At 42.8% G+C, this 19,303-nt stretch overlaps 1 protein-coding gene across 1 annotated transcript in view; it reads right to left on the bottom strand.

The window, feature by feature from the left end:
• Positions 1-19,303, bottom strand: part of LOC136864376 (uncharacterized) — a 444,399-nt gene that overhangs the window by 85,818 nt on the left and 339,278 nt on the right. The window contains exons 6-7 of the mRNA XM_067141298.2: positions 16,972-17,135; positions 6,411-6,569 (exon numbers count right to left, since the gene is read on the bottom strand). Of these exons, the coding sequence (XP_066997399.2) occupies positions 6,411-6,569; positions 16,972-17,135 (323 nt within the window). The remainder of the gene's footprint in view (positions 1-6,410; positions 6,570-16,971; positions 17,136-19,303) is intronic.

Here is a 19,303-nt window from a genome sequence, read left to right as displayed (position 1 = left end):
GCTAAACCCTGCCAGTTCATCTGCTCCAAGGACGGTTGTGGTTCATCCTACGCTGATTCTCTCATTCGGGACATGATAATTTTACATACTCCTGAAGACAAACTACGTTTTGACGCTGTCAAGCAGAGTAACCCTTCTTTAGAAGACGTCCAGCGTATTGCTACGGTTTATGAGCTTACTACCAAGACTGCCGCAGCCATAGCTTCTCCACACGAAGTTGCACAAGTCTCGCCTCAGGCCCGCAAGTCCTCTGCTACAGTGAACCATACGGATAAGGCGCTCTCCACCAAGCATTCTCGCCAGGTTCCCTCTCGCAATGCTACACGGAAGCCCAATTCTAAAAGCACCTCGAAACTCCTGCCTTCCTGCCGAGGTTGTTTCAAGCATCATGAACGTCGTGACTGTCGTTTTTTCAAAGCTACTTGTGAACGATGTAATAAACTTGGACACATTAAGACTGTCTGTCAAAGTTCGCTCCGCCCTGCTAAGACTACTGCAGCACGCCGGAAGCATATACAGCCCCGCCAAGACATGGAAGTTGATCAGATCAATCTTATTCTTCCCACAAAGGATTCTCACAAAATCATCATTCCTCTCTCATTCTCTGATCGATCTGTCGATTTTCAATTAGATACTGGATCTCCTGTCTCTATTATTAACCTGACTACCTACCACAACTTAGGTTCACCTTCATGCTCTCCAGCTGACATCCAGCTCGTGACATTTAACAAGAAGAAAATTGACATCAAAGGTCAAATCAAGCTTCAGGCTAGTTATAAAGGAATTCAGAAGGCCATTCCTCTTCTCGTAGTTAACAACTACACTGCATCAAACATTATGGGCATGGATCTATTTAACTTCTTTGGTTTCCAGATACATGACAACATTAACGTCGTATCTACATTGCATCCTACTTCTGACGTTACCGCTCTCCTAGAGCAGTTTCCTGAAGTCTTCGACTCTCAGCTCGGGACAGCAAAAGACTATACAGCTCACATACAGCTGAAATCCGGAGCTAAGCCTCGCTTCTTCAAAGCACGTCCAGTACCCCTAGCACTTCAAGACCAGGTCACGAAAGAATTAGAAAGATGGATACAAACTGGAATTGTTGTACCAGTTACTTCTAGTCAATGGGCTACTCCACTCGTGGTAATCAAGAAACCTGATGGTAATGTTCGACTTTGTGGCGATTTTCGATCTACAGTCAACGCACAACTCGACACAGATATCTTTCCTATTCCACGTCCAGAAGACTTATTCCGTCGTCTCTCTGGTGGACAATTCTTCTCTCGAGTTGATCTTAAAGAAGCATATCTCCAGCTACTTTTAGACGAAGAATCTAAGAAATTTCTCACACTCAACACTCCTTTCGGACTGCTACAGCTCCAGCGGCTCCCATTCGGTGTTTCATCCTCAGCGGCTATTTTTCAGCGCTATTTGGCTCAACTCACCGCCTCCATTCCCGGTTGTGCTAACTACCTGGATGATATTATTGTTACTGGAAAAGATCATCAGGAACATCTAACCAATCTACGCCTCCTTCTCCAGAAATTGAAAGACAATGGCCTACGAGCGAATCTCGCTAAATGTACCTTCTTTCAGCCTCAAGTTCACTACCTAGGACATATACTTGATAAGAATGGAATTCGTCCTAGTACACAGAATGTCTCAGCGATAGTAAACATGCCAGCACCTCAGAACCTCAAGCAGCTTCAGTCCTTCATAGGCAAAGCGAACTATTATAATAAGTTCATTCCACGCTTCGCTACAGTGGCAGCTCCATTAAACGCTCTACGTAAGAAAGGTGTTAAGTTTCAGTGGACTCCGCAATGCCAACAGGCATGGAAAACAATCAACAACGCCTTAATTCAAGCTATACAACTCACTCATTTTCAGCCCGACAAGATCATCACGCTAGCTACTGACGCTTCAGACTACGGTGTCGGTGCCGTTCTCTCCCAGAAGGATCGTCATGGACAAGAACGCCCCATCGCCTTCGCTTCGAAAACACTTAATGACCATCAACGTCGATACTCACAGATAGAGAAAGAAGCTTTAGCCATCATCTTTGGTATTCGCCGTTTCAATGAATATCTCTATGGCAACCATTTCCTGATCATTACCGATCATAAGCCTCTCGTGCACTTATTCCATCCTGGTAATAAGATCCCAGAGAATTCCCTCAGAAAGCTTCAAAGATGGTCCATGTTCCTTTCTGATTATTCCTATCAGATTGTATATCGAGCCACATCCCAGCATTGTAATGCTGATGCCCTCTCCCGCTTACCCGTTGGTCCTGATACTGCCTTCGATTCTCAAGAATCTGAATGTCTTCAGTTGGACATAGAACTTGAAGATACTGTATCCAGTTTTCCTATTGACGCTACCTGCATAGCTAAAGCTACGGATAAGGACAGTACACTTGCTACTGTACGTACTTACATCCGCAACGGTTGGCCTCTTCAGAGCACACTTCCTGCCCATCTGGCACCTTATCATCGTATGCAGCATCGTCTCACGACTCGTGCCGGAGTTGTATTACTAGAAGCAGGCACCATCTTCCGAGTGGTTATCCCACTTAGCCTACAGAAACAAGTTCTCGAATTATTACACCAAAGCCATTGGGGTATCTCCAGAACAAAGCAACTCGCCCGTCAACACTGCTACTGGCCCGGTATTGATGCCGCCATCGAAAAGCTAATACGTCATTGTGAGCAATGTCAAACGAATCAGAACGCCCCGTCTTCTGATCTTGCTTCATGGCCTCCTGCTACTACTCCATGGGAACGAGTTCACATCGATTTCGCAGGTCCTTTCCTCAATTCCATGTGGTTAATAGTCATCGATTCACTGTCAAACTTTCCATATGTCGTGGATATGCATTCGACTACTACAACCGAAGCTACCATTCGTGCTCTCCAGAAAATCTTTACTACAGAAGGTTTACCGCAAGTACTCATTTCAGACAACGGACCTCAATTTACCGCTACTGCTTTTCAGAACTTTTGTACACATAATGGCATTCGTCATATCCTAGCACCACCTTTTCACCCTCAATCTAATGGTGAAGCTGAACGCTTCGTACAAACATTTAAAAGAAGTATGAAGAAAGCTGTCTCTTCAGGCTTAACTAAAGACCAAGCCTTGCTCCAACTCTTAAACAACTACAGAACTCTACCCGGCGCTGATAATATCACTCCTGCACAGAAGCTCCATGGACGACCTCACAGAACTTTACTTTCTCTGTTACAGCCTCTTCCGGCCCAGCATAAGACCTCACCAACGAAGTTCTCCCTCAACGACAAGGTCTACACCAGGACATTCAAATCCAACCCACTCTGGATACCTGGAGTCATCTGCAGATCTTTGGGTCATCGTCTATACGAGATACAGACTACGGAGAAACGTATCTGCCGCCATCAAGATCAGATACGTCTGCGCTACCGCCCCTGTCCAGCTATTGATGCTATTGCTAAACCAGATAAATCTATTGCTGAACGAGCTTTAGATCATTTAATAACAATGGGTTCCTTTCAGGACGAGACAGCGCCACTCCGCCCAGTTCCAGCTCCGGACAATACAACAGAGACGTCAGCAGCTCCGCCCCAGCATCGCAGTCGCCGCCAGCGCCGCCGCCGTTTCACGCCGTACCGGCGTATTTAGGAGGGGAGGGTGTTGTATGTCCGGCGCTCCCTTTCTCGCTCCGCCAGCCAGCTGCACGCGCGCCTGTGTATCATTCTGCTAGCTTCGACGCGCAGCCCTCAGTGCGCGTGCCTGACCATCGAGTGTACTATAAATAGGAGCTCCCTGCCTGCTCACTTGCCCACTTGCCCCGGTGTCCAGCTCCAGAATACACCCTACGTCGAGCACGGAGGCTACTCCTCTTGAAAATGTGCTTCGACCAGGTGGACTGAATTTCTGGCAGTACGAGGTTTCACCTCTGGTCACCGCTCCCTTACCTGTTTCCGCTGCCTATGTTCCGTAATTCTTTTACAAGCCATTGTCATTCCCTAAGTTATGCAAGCTCCCTTAGTTTCGCTAGGTGGAATTTCTTCAATCAATTGAACTTGCTTTTTAGGAATTCAGGCACTTCAACAAACAAGGACTCTCAAAGACATTTATGTTAGTGTGCCAGATAGTTCTCGACTATCAACGTGTCAATTCACAAAGACTATCTTTTCAAGATAGAAGTGTATATAAAGACTGTAAACCTGTACATATTGTATAAAGACAGACTTTTCTCAAGATTCAATATTCCTTTTTGCTTCAAAATAAATTTCAGTTATTGTGTAAATATCATAAAGTGAAGCAAATAAAAGTTGTGTTTGTAAATTTCAACCTTGGTTACAACATCCCCTATCATCCCGCCCTAGCAGTGCTACTGGGCAGCACAGAACTTCCTCCTAACAGGAAAAACCTAAGTAAACAGAATTTAAACAGAAAGATGCTGAAGGTCTCCACCTGTAATGATTTAGGAAATAGGTAATATCAATGTTAACAGAATTGTGTTAAACCACACTGACAAACCATAGACCTTGCACTGCCCTAGACTCAGTATTCTCAATTGTTTTTGAAACACATTTTGTTGAGCTCCCGTGAGGATATTGCCTACTCTAGGGAAAAGAGAAGACAAGGAAATAACTGAATGTTTCTCAACAAGGGCAAAACAAAAACCACATATTCCATCATTGATCATTGTTGTATTTGGAAACAAAAGATACTTAGATGTGGTAATCCAGAGTAGAAAGCCTACTTTTCCAAAATTAATACCTTTATAAACATAATCCAAATATTAATACTAACAATTTTTCATTAAATTAGAGACATTCATTAACACATTCACTGCCAAGCATTCTGAGGTGATTTAAATGCCCTGTGCCAGACATTCCTAAGGGAGGTGAACTAGTTTGACATAGTTACAAATAAAAGTGCATATAAAGGAAAGAAGCACACACAATTGCATAAAAATTTCAAGTTACCTTCAGTAATGTTTAAAATGAGCTGAAAGTGATTTCTAGGCATAATTTCATGAATATGGGAGTAGCAAACATGTTTGTTGTCCAATACATTTCTAACTTTGGCTTTTTTATGATACTGGTCATAATCTAGTCCTAAAAAATTCTTCTCTTCCTGAGTAACAGGCCTCCAATTATTATATCAGCAGTATTTAGTAAATATCTTTCTATTGTGCCCAAAAATTGTTCTACGTATCAGTTAGTTTCTGTTACGATAAATGGCAGAAATGCTAGCATGAAAACAATATGAAGTATGCCAGGCAAGTTTCATCACTAAGTAATTTACTCATACCGGTGTTCTTCGAATAATTGGGCACGTGTCCAGGTTTTTCGGTGTCTGACCAGTCATCTGAATCAACACTAGATATATCCTCCGAAAATAAATCCTTAAATATTGCTGGACCTACCTCATCAGTTTCAGCACTCGCAACTTTATCAGATGAATCGCTCTCACTTTCCTCCATACAAGGCACTAGATCATTTTCCGACTCACAATCAACATATACTTCTTCTAACATACCCCATATATCGCATTCCTGCAAGTAATCTACACTTTTGTATGATTTACAGGCCATTTTACAAGAGTGCAAAGACACTAACTGAGAACAAACATGCGGTTACTCAACAAGTGAAGATAGCAATGTGTTCGGGTGTAAACAGGAAGTTACATTACTAAGGAATGTGGTTCGTATATTTATCGATCAATACACTGATCCTTCATTTTGAATGTATGATAGTTAGACAGCATTTGGTTGACATCCGTGGGAGCTACAATCAACTATTTGAACATATGCACTTAAACGTCAATCGACGTCTTTGACACTGCCAGTGCGCTAGTTTTGAAATGTCGATCGGCATGCTTGGCGCTGAGTGAGTTAAGAATCTTTAGACTACTATGAAAGAAAGCAATGTTACTGGAAATGTTTATGAATGATTAATTACAACTCAATACTGAATGTAGATACTGGTAGTTTATTGTAATTATGTAATTTTGTACAGTTTTTAAATACAGCACCTAATTGATCAATAAATTTCAAACTTTTGAACCAGTAATCTCCAAAATATGTTGTTGCATAACAGAATCAATTTGAATGTTTTCCTCCTCTACTAGGTAGACCTTATGTTATGCCCATACTTTCTTTAGAAGGAAGGAACTAAAATAAATGGTACAATTTAACATAAAATTAAAAAGCAATATACAGTAGATATTACTACTGTACTTCACTCTAAGTCAGTCTTCACAGTTAGTTTCACAGTTACACTTCAGTTTGTCTTTATGCTTCCGTAGTGTTAAAATACTAGTATGTGGTTTTAATATGTACCATAGAGAAAAGGAAAAAGTATGGTAGGTACCTGTAACTAATCTTCTTGAATATATCAAATATATAAGCTTACCAATGAGTACGAGCAAACACCAGGAAACGATCTCCATCACCTACGTCAGATCCCACACACCGCATGTTGAATGTTTTAAATGTGAAGTGGTCCTTATATGTGAGTTCTTTGTTCTCCACATACAGATGCTGCCAGTGGCCAAGAGCCCAGGCTGGGAATCTGATTTTAAAAGAATTGAAATGAATATATTATTCCTTCAGTACATTCATAGGTTGAAAATTAATAAAGCATACATTTCAAAAAGACAATACACCTCAGGCAGGAAGAATATAATAAATGGTGGAATGAGTAAAAATCCATACTACACTGTCACGTACACCTGTTGGCACAAAAAGGGATCGGCTGAGAATTTCTTATTTCTTGCATACAAGCATGACGTAAAGGAAAGAGCATATTATCATGCAGATTTTTTGGCCAGTTAATATGCAAAAGTTTATCTACACTTTGCCAATAAAAAGGTGTACTTCTATGCTCTTAAACGAAGTTTAAATGAAAACATTTGCTACAAATGACCCTAAATGCTGTTTGTCACATTCCTAATATATAAGAATGATGCACGTTTATAGGCAAAGTATGTATTGGGCAATGTTTATATATTATGTTGATGATGATGATGTTTGTTGTTTAAAGGGGCCTAACATCTAAGGTCATTGGCCCCTAATGGTACGAGATGGAACAAAACGACATAATAATTAAATTTTTAAAATGTATCCACTGACTCAAGTTTAAAAGAAATGGTGATGAACAATGATTATAAGATTAAACAATCAGTGGATCTAATTCGCAATGCCTTATTTTCCAATGAAATCATGGGAAAATACAGGTGAAAATGGAATAAGGCATTGTCTGGACATTCAGATATATATATATATACATACAATTCAAGTTGAGTTAAAATAACACATTAAAATACGCAACATGAACTAAAATAGAGTCAATGGGATAAAAGCACAGTTGACAGAAATATACTAAGACAAAGGACAATATTACACATGACAAAAAAGGCCACTATCCCTCATAAAATGGATGACGAGGTCTGCTGGCTGCTCGTCATAACGCAGGATGAGGGAGATGGTACTCGGGAGTTTCAGACTACGGCGCAGACCAACCACGTCCACGCACTCCGTAAGGATGTGTACCATGGTAAGATGATCGCCGCAAGTACACACCATAGGGGGTTCTCCTTTCAATAAATGGGAGTGCATTTGTATACCGTAGCCAATCCAAAGACGACATAATACCACTGCTTCCCTCCGAGAAGCCCGAAGGGAAGTACTCCATACCTTCGTTGTACCCTTTATCGCTCTCAGCTTATTTGGAAGTGGAGTGGCCTGCCACTCCATCTCTAAATGGGACATAATCAAATGTCTCAGCTGTGAGCGAATATCACTTGCTAGAACCTTGTAAGGCAACGGGGGCAGTGTTACTGCCTCCTTGGCAGCCGTATCTGCTAGCTCATTTCTCTCTACACCCATGTGGCTTGGGAGCCACATAAACGTGATTCTGGTGCCAGCATCCGAACACCCGAACAGCAGGTCCTGGATCCGCTGAACCAGAGGGTGCTGAGGGAAACAGGTATCAATAGACTGTAGCGAGCTCAAAGAGTCAGTACACAGAAGAAAGTGTCGGCGCTCATCCAACCATGCGTACTGCAGAGCTTCTCAGATAGCATAGAACTCTTCCGTGTACACCCTACAGGTTTCCAGGAGAGCAAAAAGAAACCTATCAGGGTCGACAAAGAACGCACAGCCCACTTTCATGTCTGTTCTCGAGCCATCCGTGTAAACAACTACTGAACCTGGATACCAGCCAACAACGGACAGGAAGGGCCTCCGATAAATTGAAGGGTCCGTGTTTTCCTTTGAGCCAGTGTGCAGATCCAGGATTATTTCAGGTCGTTGTACTACCCACGGAGGTAGCCCACTTGGTTGTCTGACATGACAAGGGATCGAAGGTACGTGAAACAATCTGTGACTGCTATCCAAGAGTATTCCAACCAGCCGTGTTGCTCGAGGAAAAGTAACATACAGCCGATGGTTTCCATTGTTGAATATGAAAGGATAGCTTGGGTGAAGTGGCATCTGTCACAAATTTGCAGCATAAAATAGAAACATTTGCTAGCGCCTCAGGTGTAAAGGTGGCACACTAGACTCAGCGAGCAGGCTAGTAATGGGGTGGTTCGAAAAGCTCCGGTCGCCAACCTAACCCTGCTGTGGTGGATGCTATTCAGTTTAGCAAGGACACTTGGTCTTGCTGAGCCATATGCTGCACTGCCAAAATCTAACCTGGAAAAAATATGTGCCCTATAGAAATGTAGGAGCACCATGCGGTCAGCTCCCCAATTAGTGCTGCTAAGGACCTTCAAGATATTCAGTTTCTTGGTGCATTGCACTTTTAACTGCTGCACGAGTGACTCCCACGATAATTTGCTATCAAAAAGGAGCCCAAGGAATCGGTAAGTGTCAACTACAGGAAGAGCAACATTTCCTAAATAAAGCTCAGGATGCGGGTGAAGACTGCGTTGTTGACAAAAGTGAACAACAGAGGTCTTTGCAGTTGAAAACTGAAGGCCATGTTCTAAGGTCCACTGTTCCACTCTCCTAATAGCTTGCTGTAAATATCGCTCTGTGATTGCCATATTACGCGAGCTATGGTGCAGAGCAAAATTATCCACATATAGCGACGGTATTACTGCTGAACCAGCAGCAGCGACTATACCGTTTGTGGCAATCGTAAACAGAGTGACACTAAGAACCGATCCCTGTCGGACTCCCATTTTCTTGAACATGGTATAGCGAATATGCCCTCCCAACTCAGATACGGAACAGATGGAGGGACAAAAAATTTGCAATAAATACCGGCAAGTTACCTCGGAATCTCCATTGGTGCAGGACTGAAAGTATACAATATTGCCATGTGGTGTCATAGGCCTTTCCTAAGTCAAAGAAAACAGCCAGCAAATGCTGTTTGTGGATAGAACTCTCCAGGCGTACCAGGTGATCAGTGGTCGAGCGAGCGGCTTGGAAACCACACTGGTACTCGGACAAAAGTCCTTGTTTCTCCAGACACCACACCGGTCGGCGATTTACCATCCTCTCAAATAGCTTACACAAGCAGTTAGTGAGACAAATAGGTCTGTAGCTTCCTGCATACTTAGGATTTGGTCAGGCTTGAGGACAGGAATGACCATGCCCTCTCACTACTGAGACGGAAACTCACCCTCTATCCATATTCGGTTGAACACTCGAAGGAGATATAATAGACTATCCTCACTAAGGTGTTACAACATCTGGTTATGGAGATTGCCTGGCCCAGGGGACGTATCCTTGCAAAGCGCTAAGGAGCTGCAAGGTTCCCACTCCGTAAAGGGCACATTATAGTCCTCTGAAGCCTGAGTGGCAAAACAAAGGTGATGAGGTTCTGCCTTCACCTTGAGAGTGAGGAAGTCACGATGGTAATTCCCGAAGCCAGACACATCCGCGAAATGGCTAGTTAGATGGGTTAGCAATCGAGAGTGGGTCAGTGACGATACTGCCTTCAATGGAAATTCCCAGTACAAAAGATGATCCTTGGAAACCCGAAATACGTCGAAGTTTAGTCCATACTTGTGACGATGGGTACGTGACGTCATAGACGACCCATATATCTCCCACGAAGCTTTCTTACTTTGGCGAATAAGAACTCGCACCTTAGCGCGGAGTCTTTTAAATGTTACCAAGTTGGCCATAGTGGGCTGCCTACAATAACATTTATGAGCGTGACGGTGTTCTTTGATAGCTGCTGCAATATATTTGTTCCACCAAGGAATGAGTTTTTGGCTAGGAGTCCCTGAGAAGGAGGGAATGGACTCCTCAGCAGCAGCAAGGATAACTTGTGTTATGTAAGTTATATTGCCGTCTATAGCCTGCAAGGTCTCGTTGTTAAAGACAGCGAGTGATGTGAACGTTGTCCAATCAGCATGTTTAAGAATCCATCGAGGAGGACCCTCGATGAATTTTTGTTTCAACAAAGTAAGAATAATGGGAAAATGGTCACTGTCACAGAGATCATCATGTATATTCCACTGAAACAGGGGAACCAACTTAAGTCTATGCAGCCGAGTATGTGCCGTAATGTACACTGAAATGAGTTGGTTCACCAGTGTTCAAAATACATAAATCCAGCTCTGTTACTAATGTTTCCAAATCTCTTCCCCTGGGGCAAGGCGTTTCAGAGCCCCATATGGGGTGATGGGCATTAAAATCTCCCAATAAGAGGAAGGGAGGTGGAAGCTGATCTATAAGGTCAGTGACATCATTTATGTTAAGAGGCTGGCATGATGGAAAATAAACGTTACACACTGTTGTTATGATAGGCAGCGATATCCGCACCGCAACTGCTTCCAGTGGGGTTCTTAGAGGAACCTCTTCGCTAAAGGTATCAAAATGAACAAAACTACCCACGCCACCAGACGCCCGGTGAGCATAATATCGTTCTGTCAAGTATAGTCTGAAATTTCTCAACACCGCATGATGACCTGGTCTGAAGTTTGTCTCCTGAATACAAACTATACTCGCTGCATACTCACTAATGAGCTGACGTAGCTCAACAAGATGCCTGTCATAACCATTACAATTCCACTGTAACAGTGCCATAGTGTGGACTATAAAAAGAGTGTTAGGTTATGGGAAACAAGATGCTCTTAAACCTAAACACTATCAACATCTACATCCGAAGATGTAGATGACAGCTCGAGGTCCATCCCGTCAATGACAGATGGCGGGACTGACGCCCAGAACTTCAACGCTTTCCGGGGGCGGGAAGTCCCCCTATGAGGGGAGCGTGCAGGTTTCGGAGCAGGCGTACCTGCTGGCATAGACGCAGACCCTCAGGATGGAGGGCATGATTTCCCCTTCGTAGGAGAAGTGCGGGAGCGTCCGGTAAGGGCGCTCCTCTTCCCCGCCTTCTTTTCAAATTTAGATGGACTGGGAGATAATTTCCCAGCCCTGGTTGACGATGCCGCCTCCGCCGGTGTGGGCGCGGCTTTCACCTTCTGTGCCAGCTTAGAACTTCCAACTGACAAAGACCTTGGTGGTCGAAGGAAGGGTGGTCCCTCCCCTTCGAGCTTATACTCTTTGCTACTTTGCTCTCAGGAGCAACAGCCGCCTTGGGCGTAGTGATCATCACGGGTAACAATGTTGTGAAAGACGAACCTGGAAGACTCTGAGCTATCATACTGTAGTCAAGGGTACACGCAGGTCAAGGGTACGGGCAGGTGAATCCGTGGTATTAAACTTACGGCGCGCTTCCTGGTAGGAAAGACAATCCACGGTCTTGATCTCCTGGATCTTTTTCTCACTCAGACAGTTCCGATCTCGAGGAGAATGAAGACCAGAGCAGTTACTGCACTTGTACGGAGTTGTGGACTCCTCCGCGCTGTGAGCTACTCTTTCATATGTACCACACACAGACTGATTTGAACAACGAGATACCATATGTCCGAATCTCTGGCATAGATAGCATCGCATAGGAGGTGGGATGTACGACCTCACATCGCAATGATAAGTTGTTACCTTGACTTTCTCTGGTAACACTGACAACTTGAAAGAGACAATGAAGGCACCAGTGGCAACATCTTCATTGTTGACTTTGCGCGTAATGTGCCAGACGTGTGTCACGCCACGGTTCTTCATGTCTTCCATTAACTCTTCATCACTGTTCAAAATAAGGTTGCGGTGGAAGATGACGCTGCGAGCCAGATTCAAGGATTTGTGTTCCCCCACTTTGACGGGGATTTCGCCAAAGTGGTCGCACTTCAGCAACTGATCAGCTTGCAGTGCTGTACGAGTCTTCAAAAGCAAACTACCATTGCACATTTTCTTGAGATCCTCAAGTTCGCCGTAGACGCCCTCAATGTGTCTACTAAAAAGGATCAATTTTACCAGCTTAAAATTGTGCCCATCTGTTCTGGTAACAACCAGAAACCTAGAGAAGCTGGATCCCATTCCTTCACGCCGTGCATGTTCCCAGGGAGTTGAACCTCTCAGGGAAGCAAAAGTTAAAGACCTCAGTGGGGAACCACCTTCGGCAGGTCGAAGATATTTCGAAGCCATGCCCGAAAATCATCCTCCGCGAATGCCACCCACTCCGATCAGGGGTCTCTGTAGCCGAACCAAGCTGCCAAAGCAATACCCACCTGGTCATAGCCGGTACTGCATGAGGTCCGATGTTGGATGATGCCTAATACGGGATGACTTAGGCAATGAGCACTAGGTCTCCCTTCCTCCAGTCACCCGCAATAGCATGTACCCCTTAGCGTGTACAGAGCACTAAATATAGAGAAAAAATAATAAATAATTAAATAATAATATGTCCTTCTGGCATTCAGCTGTGCAGGGACCTGTGTTGTCAGGCGGATACTACTGCAAGGGTACATGACGCTCTCACCCGCAAGATCCCCGGGTGGTCACAAATGCGGGCTTTCGGGCATAACTGCACACGTAAGACGCCCATCTCCGAGCCGCACGCACATCAAAAATTTTGAATAGGTCTACAACTAACCCTCAAAAAACGATAAAAAACAAAGAGGGGACCATGGCCATATGACCCGTTTAGTCACCTTCTACGACAGGCAGGGATTACCTGTGAATGTATTCAGCCCCTCCCATCCACTAGGGGTCCAACACATTGTACCAAACCGCAATCAAAATCCACGCCTAGGTCACCCCTTTTAGTTGCCTCTTACGACAGGCAGGGGATACCACGGGTGTATTCTACATGTGCATCCCCCACCTGCAGGGGGTACTATATAGTATGTTATACAAGTGTAAATTAGGAATTTATTCAAGAGGGGAAAGTTACTCTTGTGCAGCATAGAATATTTTTTCCATTACTAGAAATATAGATGAGGTCCACTCAGCCTGTATGATTACAGTAGAGGAGCTATCTGATGGTGAGATAGTGATCCCGGTCTAGAAAGTCATGATCAGCGGCTGGGAGGATTCATCACACTGGCAATTCTTCACCTTGTAATCTGCAGGCCTTCAGGCTGAGCAGCAGTTACTTGCTAGGCTAAGGCCCATCAGAGCTGTAGCACCATGGGGTTTGTTCATTTGTACTAATAATAAATATTTATATAACTTAGTTAACATTTATTTTTTGCAGAAAAAAATGCATTTTTCATTTCATGTATGGGAGTCTGTCATTTATTGATAAATAATAATGCTGGTTGACAAGGAAATATGGGTAGAATAAATAGATTGAAACTTCTGAATGTGTTTCTAGACATGGAGGCATTGAGGATGGAAATTTGAAATCAAAATGATATATTTATACTAGAAGATGTAGGTTTTATCTGATGCTAAAAAATGTTGTCCCTTCACTTTTTTCAAAGAAAACTATACATTTAATATCAGGAAAGAGTAGGGAGATATGGGAGATAAAGGGTTCGAATCCCAATGTCGACAGCCCTGAAGATGGTTTTCCATGGTTTCCCATTTTTACATTAGGCAAATGCTCGGGCAGTACCTTAATTAATGCAATATAAATTGCAAATTGCCTTTCGTTAATTTGTTATTCTCAGTTCAATACGGACCCATGATGAAGTTTTGAACTTTAAATTAATTAAGGCCATTGTTGCTTCCTTTCCACTCCTAGCCCCTTCCTATCGCATTGTCGCCATTAGACCTATCTGTGTCTGTATGACGTAAAGAAAATTGTAAACTAAAGAAAAGAGTAGCAATGTTATTCTAAAAGTACAATTGTTTTGCTTTAATTGTAATAGTTCTAGAAATGAATTAAACTGTGTGCCTGTTTTTTAATTCACTGTTGCAAATGATCCAATAGTTAAGGTTGCTATGGGCAACGAATAAAAGACTACCTTATAATGCAGTATGGAATGGGAAAATGTATAATAAAGGGTAAGACAAGATGTATTTCATTACAAAATACTATACCATACGATGAGGTACTTTGTGTAAAGTTCATCATAGATTCTTCTATACAAGAGTCTGCTCAGCTTTTGTATCAAGAGATGAATTGTGATGGAAGTTAATTCAAAGAATAATTTGGGTGCAAGTATTTTATTTAGTGTATGGCTAGAGATACAGCATCTATTGTTGTAAGATCTACACTATATATGTATGTCCAATTGTTATATAGTGTATAGTCTCTGGAGTCGCAAAAGCAAAGTCACTAGCAGTGCCATTGTATTTTCTAGTCCTGCATTCTTCAATGATGTGCTTTACTGTCTGTTGTGTAGCGCCACAGTCATACTCAGGCATTGGGATTCTGTTCTGTTTGTAGTGGAAGTCTGCACAGTTCCCGTGGTTTGTTTGGATTCTGTTCAGTGCGGACCATAGTCTACGAAGGAGGTTGAAACCAGGTGGTTCACAGAAGGCATTGTCGGGCAGTATTTGTCATTGAGTCTCTTCTTCCATTCAGCGGAAGTTTGGTAGTTGCTGTTCCACAAGTTCATGGCACCTCTAGTTGGTGGTTTTCTCGAACGCAGACAATTAATATATGCATCGCTGATGGAATTATGTATCAGGAGTTCTGGGTTATTCACTATTTTACTGAATTCTCGTAGGAGAGCATCTTTACTCTGAGATCTGGAGGAGGGATATGACTTAACACTGGTAGCCATTGCGTAGGAGTAGATTTGATTGTGCCAGTGATGAGATGCATTGTAGTTTTCAGCTGGGTACCTATGACGTTTGTGTGGGCACTATTTAGTCAAACAGCAGCACAGCTGAACATCTCAGAGTTGCAGCTGTATATCCCCAAGTTGTTCCACACAGCTTATGAATTATATTGTTGCGAGTTCTTACTTTGGCAGAGACGTTCAGGAGATGTTGTTTATAAGACAGCGTTCTATCCAGTGTGACTCCTAGATATTTAGGGTACCTATTATGTCTCAATTTCTGGTTGTCCATATACACATTTAAATCCCTGTTAGCCCTTTCATTGTTTAGGTAGAAGCAACAAACTTCAGTTTTGCTGATGTTTGGTTGGAGTCCCCATATTTTAAAGTAGTGTGCCAGTGTCTTGAGGTCTTCAGTCAGGATCTCTTCTGTTTTCTCAACTGTTCTGTCCCTGATAGCAAGTGCCCAGTCATCTGCGTATCCGAATTTCCTTGAAACTGTCTTTGGCATGTCTGCAATATATAAACTAAACAGCAAAGGAGTGAGAACTGATGCCTGTGGTAGACCGTTGTTCAGCGATCTTTGGTTGCTTACAGCTGTCCCATTGTACATACGAAATTGTCTTTGACTCAACATGCTGTTCAGGAGTCGTGCAGTTATCCTACATGGGACCACTTTCAGGAACTCGTAGAGTAATCCATCTTTCCAGACTGTGTCATAGGCTGCTGTCAAGTCTATGAATGCCACTGAAGTCTTGAGTTTTCTTTGGAAGCCTGCTTCTACGTATGTAGGTTGTATGAGACATAACTTGATCTGTCGTACTTCTCTATGGTCTAAAGCCCGCCAGTTGCACGGGAATTTTCTTGAGTATCTCAGGACCAATTCTGTTGAACAGAAGTCTTTCTAATAGTTTATATGCAATGCTGAGCAAGGCAAGTAATATAGGAGGTTATATCCTCGTTTTTAATGCAAGAAAGCTGTATCACCCATGCTGTTAAATCTGTCATTACAATACTATGAATAATGGACCTACTGATATAAATAGGTCAATGTTAGTAGCAAAATTGATAAGGTGGCATAGTTAGCCAAGCACTCATCTCCTTTGTCTATAGTTGTTGAACTGAACCCTAACATATGTGTCAACAATTAAGGATGTGACTAAAGCTCATTTATTTTATTTTATCAATGTAATCATAAAAATAACACATTGCCAAGCATCTCTTATTATAGGTATCAGAGAGCCAAGGACCTAGATGTTAGCCCCTTTAAACCAACAAACCATCATCACTACCACCACCACCATCATCATCATCATCATCATCAACATTATTTTACGTCAATTTCTTTCAATTTTATGAAAATAAACTGACTTCACTACTCTCTTTTGGCAGAAAATAAATTACCTCCAATAAAATAGATGTCAACATTGAAGAGTTTACTTCTATCATGTTAATTCTTAATAGGTAGGCCTACATAAGCCTGGTTTCATTTACCTGGGCTCATGTAACAGAAATGTGCTACAGAATAACTGAAAATAGGGGTTTAAAAACATTTTCCAGCTTATGAGCCCTATTGTTTTGCCTTGCATTATTTTTATTTTTCCTTTACCATTGTGAATAATTTGCCTATATTCTTCTTTTCTACATTAAGACAGGAATCCCAAGAATGAAAGGAAACACATTTCGTGTATTCTTCAAAAAATCTATGCTGAAGTTCCAAGGGTTTCCATACCACGGTATCACTACCATGGAACAAATGTCTACCAGTTACTTTTTAAGGAAAATTTATGCGGGTAAAGATTCAGAAGTAAATTAACTCCTTTCTTAGCCAGTATTAGGGGATAATATAGCAAAATGCTGGACTCATTGCAAGTCAGATATAAGAAAAACAGACCAGTTCTGAAATCAGTTGACAAAACAAAATGAATTGTGAAAGCTAACCTGCAGTTACTAGCAAATACATATTCTGGCCACTGGGGTGCTGGCATCGTAGACAGGGTCAACTTCTCATAGCCTGATGTAGCACTGTGCAAATCTGAGCGGCATGTTGAATCATTAGAAAATGCCATGAAGATAACGCCGGTGCTCGCATCCTCTCGATACAACTAGAAATGAAAAATAATAATAAAGAACAATGAGAACTAGTATAAAATTCAGTGGTACATAATATGTTTGATAAAAAGAGAGAGAAATGAAACGTAAACATCATATAACACAAGATAATATATGATAATGGTGTAGATTACAACAAAATGATACTTAATGAAATACAAGCCAATATGAAATAAAGCTGACGGGTTGCCGGCAAGAACCCCACTAGTCAGAAAATCACAATTATGGGAAAATGAGGAAAACTCATATCTTAGTCCCATAAATAGCTAATTTTTTTGTTTTGTTTAAATATTCTGTAGGCATCAGGGATGTTATCAGAACTCACTGAGTGATACCAAATTATATTCTCTGGATATGAAGAAGGAAAATGGATTGGACTAGTGTATTTTTTGCAGAATTCAATACAACACCACTAAGATAATGCCTAATAATATTATACTTATATAAAGCATATAAATATAAATGATTATTTATTAAAGAAAGAGGAGGAAAATATGACATACAGAATCCAATGACAACTCAAAACATTAATCTTCACATCCATCACTACTGTCATCATTGTCTGTTTCATAGTCACAGCTGGTTGTAGATACATTCACTGATGCAGCTGTGCCAAAGAGGCTTGAGTAGTACTCTTTGCTTGCAGAATTTGGGAGGTATTCAGCAAGTTTTAATATGTCCTTAGCCTTCGCAAGTTTCACTGCAGGAGGGGATGGGAAAGCTCCTGGTAAGTTGATTGTGTCAGGAGTTTTGAACTTCGGATCTGTGATGAGGTGACAGCTCCAAGGACCGTGGTACATTTGTTGCAAATATACAGCTTTATGTTTGAAGTCACACCACATAGACCGAACAGCCTGAAGCCTGAATGCTGGCTTTGGTTTTTTACAAAACAAACTGTCAGTTGCTTTTTTAAAATCCTTGAAATCATGGTGGGTGAATATCTTCAAACCAAATGGAGATGGACGCGTTGGGGCCTTCAGATTCCTTTCATCCCAGTCTTCAGGAAGTTCGGCGATGGTAGTCTTCCTGCGTTGAGCAGAAATAAGTGAAAAGTCCTGGACTTCAATTCTCAAAGGACAGTAATAACTTTCGAACTTACAATTCGATGATTAAAAGAAAAGAAGAAAATTATCATCACACTAAATGAAAAGACAATGTAACTTGGGTCGACCCATGAAAATACACTGACTGACAGAGCAAATGCAACACCAAGAAGGAGTGGTCAGAACTTTATGCCAATTGCAGGGTAGACTGACGTCACTGAGGTATGCTCATGATGTGAAATGCGCCGCTGTGCTGCGCACATAGCGAACGATAAATGGGACACGGCGTTGGCGAATGGCCCACTTCGTACCGTGATTTCTCAGCCGACAGTCATTGTAGAACGTGTTGTCGTGTGCCACAGGACACGTGTATAGCTAAGAATGCCAGGCCGCCGTCAACGGAGGCATATCCAGCAGACAGACGACTTTACAAGGGGTATGGTGATCGGGCTGAGAAGGGCAGGTTGGTCGCTTCGTCAAATCGCAGCCGATACCCATAGGGATGTGTCCACGGTGCAGCGCCTGTGGCGAAGATGGTTGGCGCAGGGACATGTGGCACGTGCGAGGGGTCCAGGCGCAGCCCGAGTGACGTCAGCACGCGAGGATCGGCGCATCCGCCGCCAAGCGGTGGCAGCCCCGCACGCCACGTCAACCGCCATTCTTCAGCATGTGCAAGACATCCTGGCTGTTCCAATATCGACCAGAACAATTTCCCGTCGATTGGTTGAAGGAGGCCTGCACTCCCGGCGTCCGCTCAGAAGACTACCATTGACTCCACAGCATAGACGTGCACGCCTGGTATGGTGCCGGGCTAGAGCGACTTGGATGAGGGAATGGCGGAACGTCGTGTTCTCCGATGAGTCACGCTTCTGTTCTGTCAGTGATAGTCACCGCAGACGAGTGTGGCGTCGGCGTGGAGAAAGGTCAAATCCGGCAGTAACTGTGGAGCGCCCTACCGCTAGACAACGTGGCATCATGGTTTGGGACGCTATTGCGTATGATTCCACGTCACCTCTAGTGCGTATTCAAGGCACGTTAAATGCCCACCGCTACGTGCAGCATGTGCTGCGGCCGGTGGCACTCCCGTACCTTCAGGGGCTGCCCAATGCTCTGTTTCA

This window comes from Anabrus simplex, chromosome 2 (assembly GCF_040414725.1).
Source record: "Anabrus simplex isolate iqAnaSimp1 chromosome 2, ASM4041472v1, whole genome shotgun sequence".
Taxonomy (NCBI): Eukaryota; Metazoa; Arthropoda; class Insecta; order Orthoptera; family Tettigoniidae; genus Anabrus; species Anabrus simplex.
Note: the sequence above shows the minus strand (reverse complement) of the source record. Positions and strands in the feature narration are given on the sequence as shown.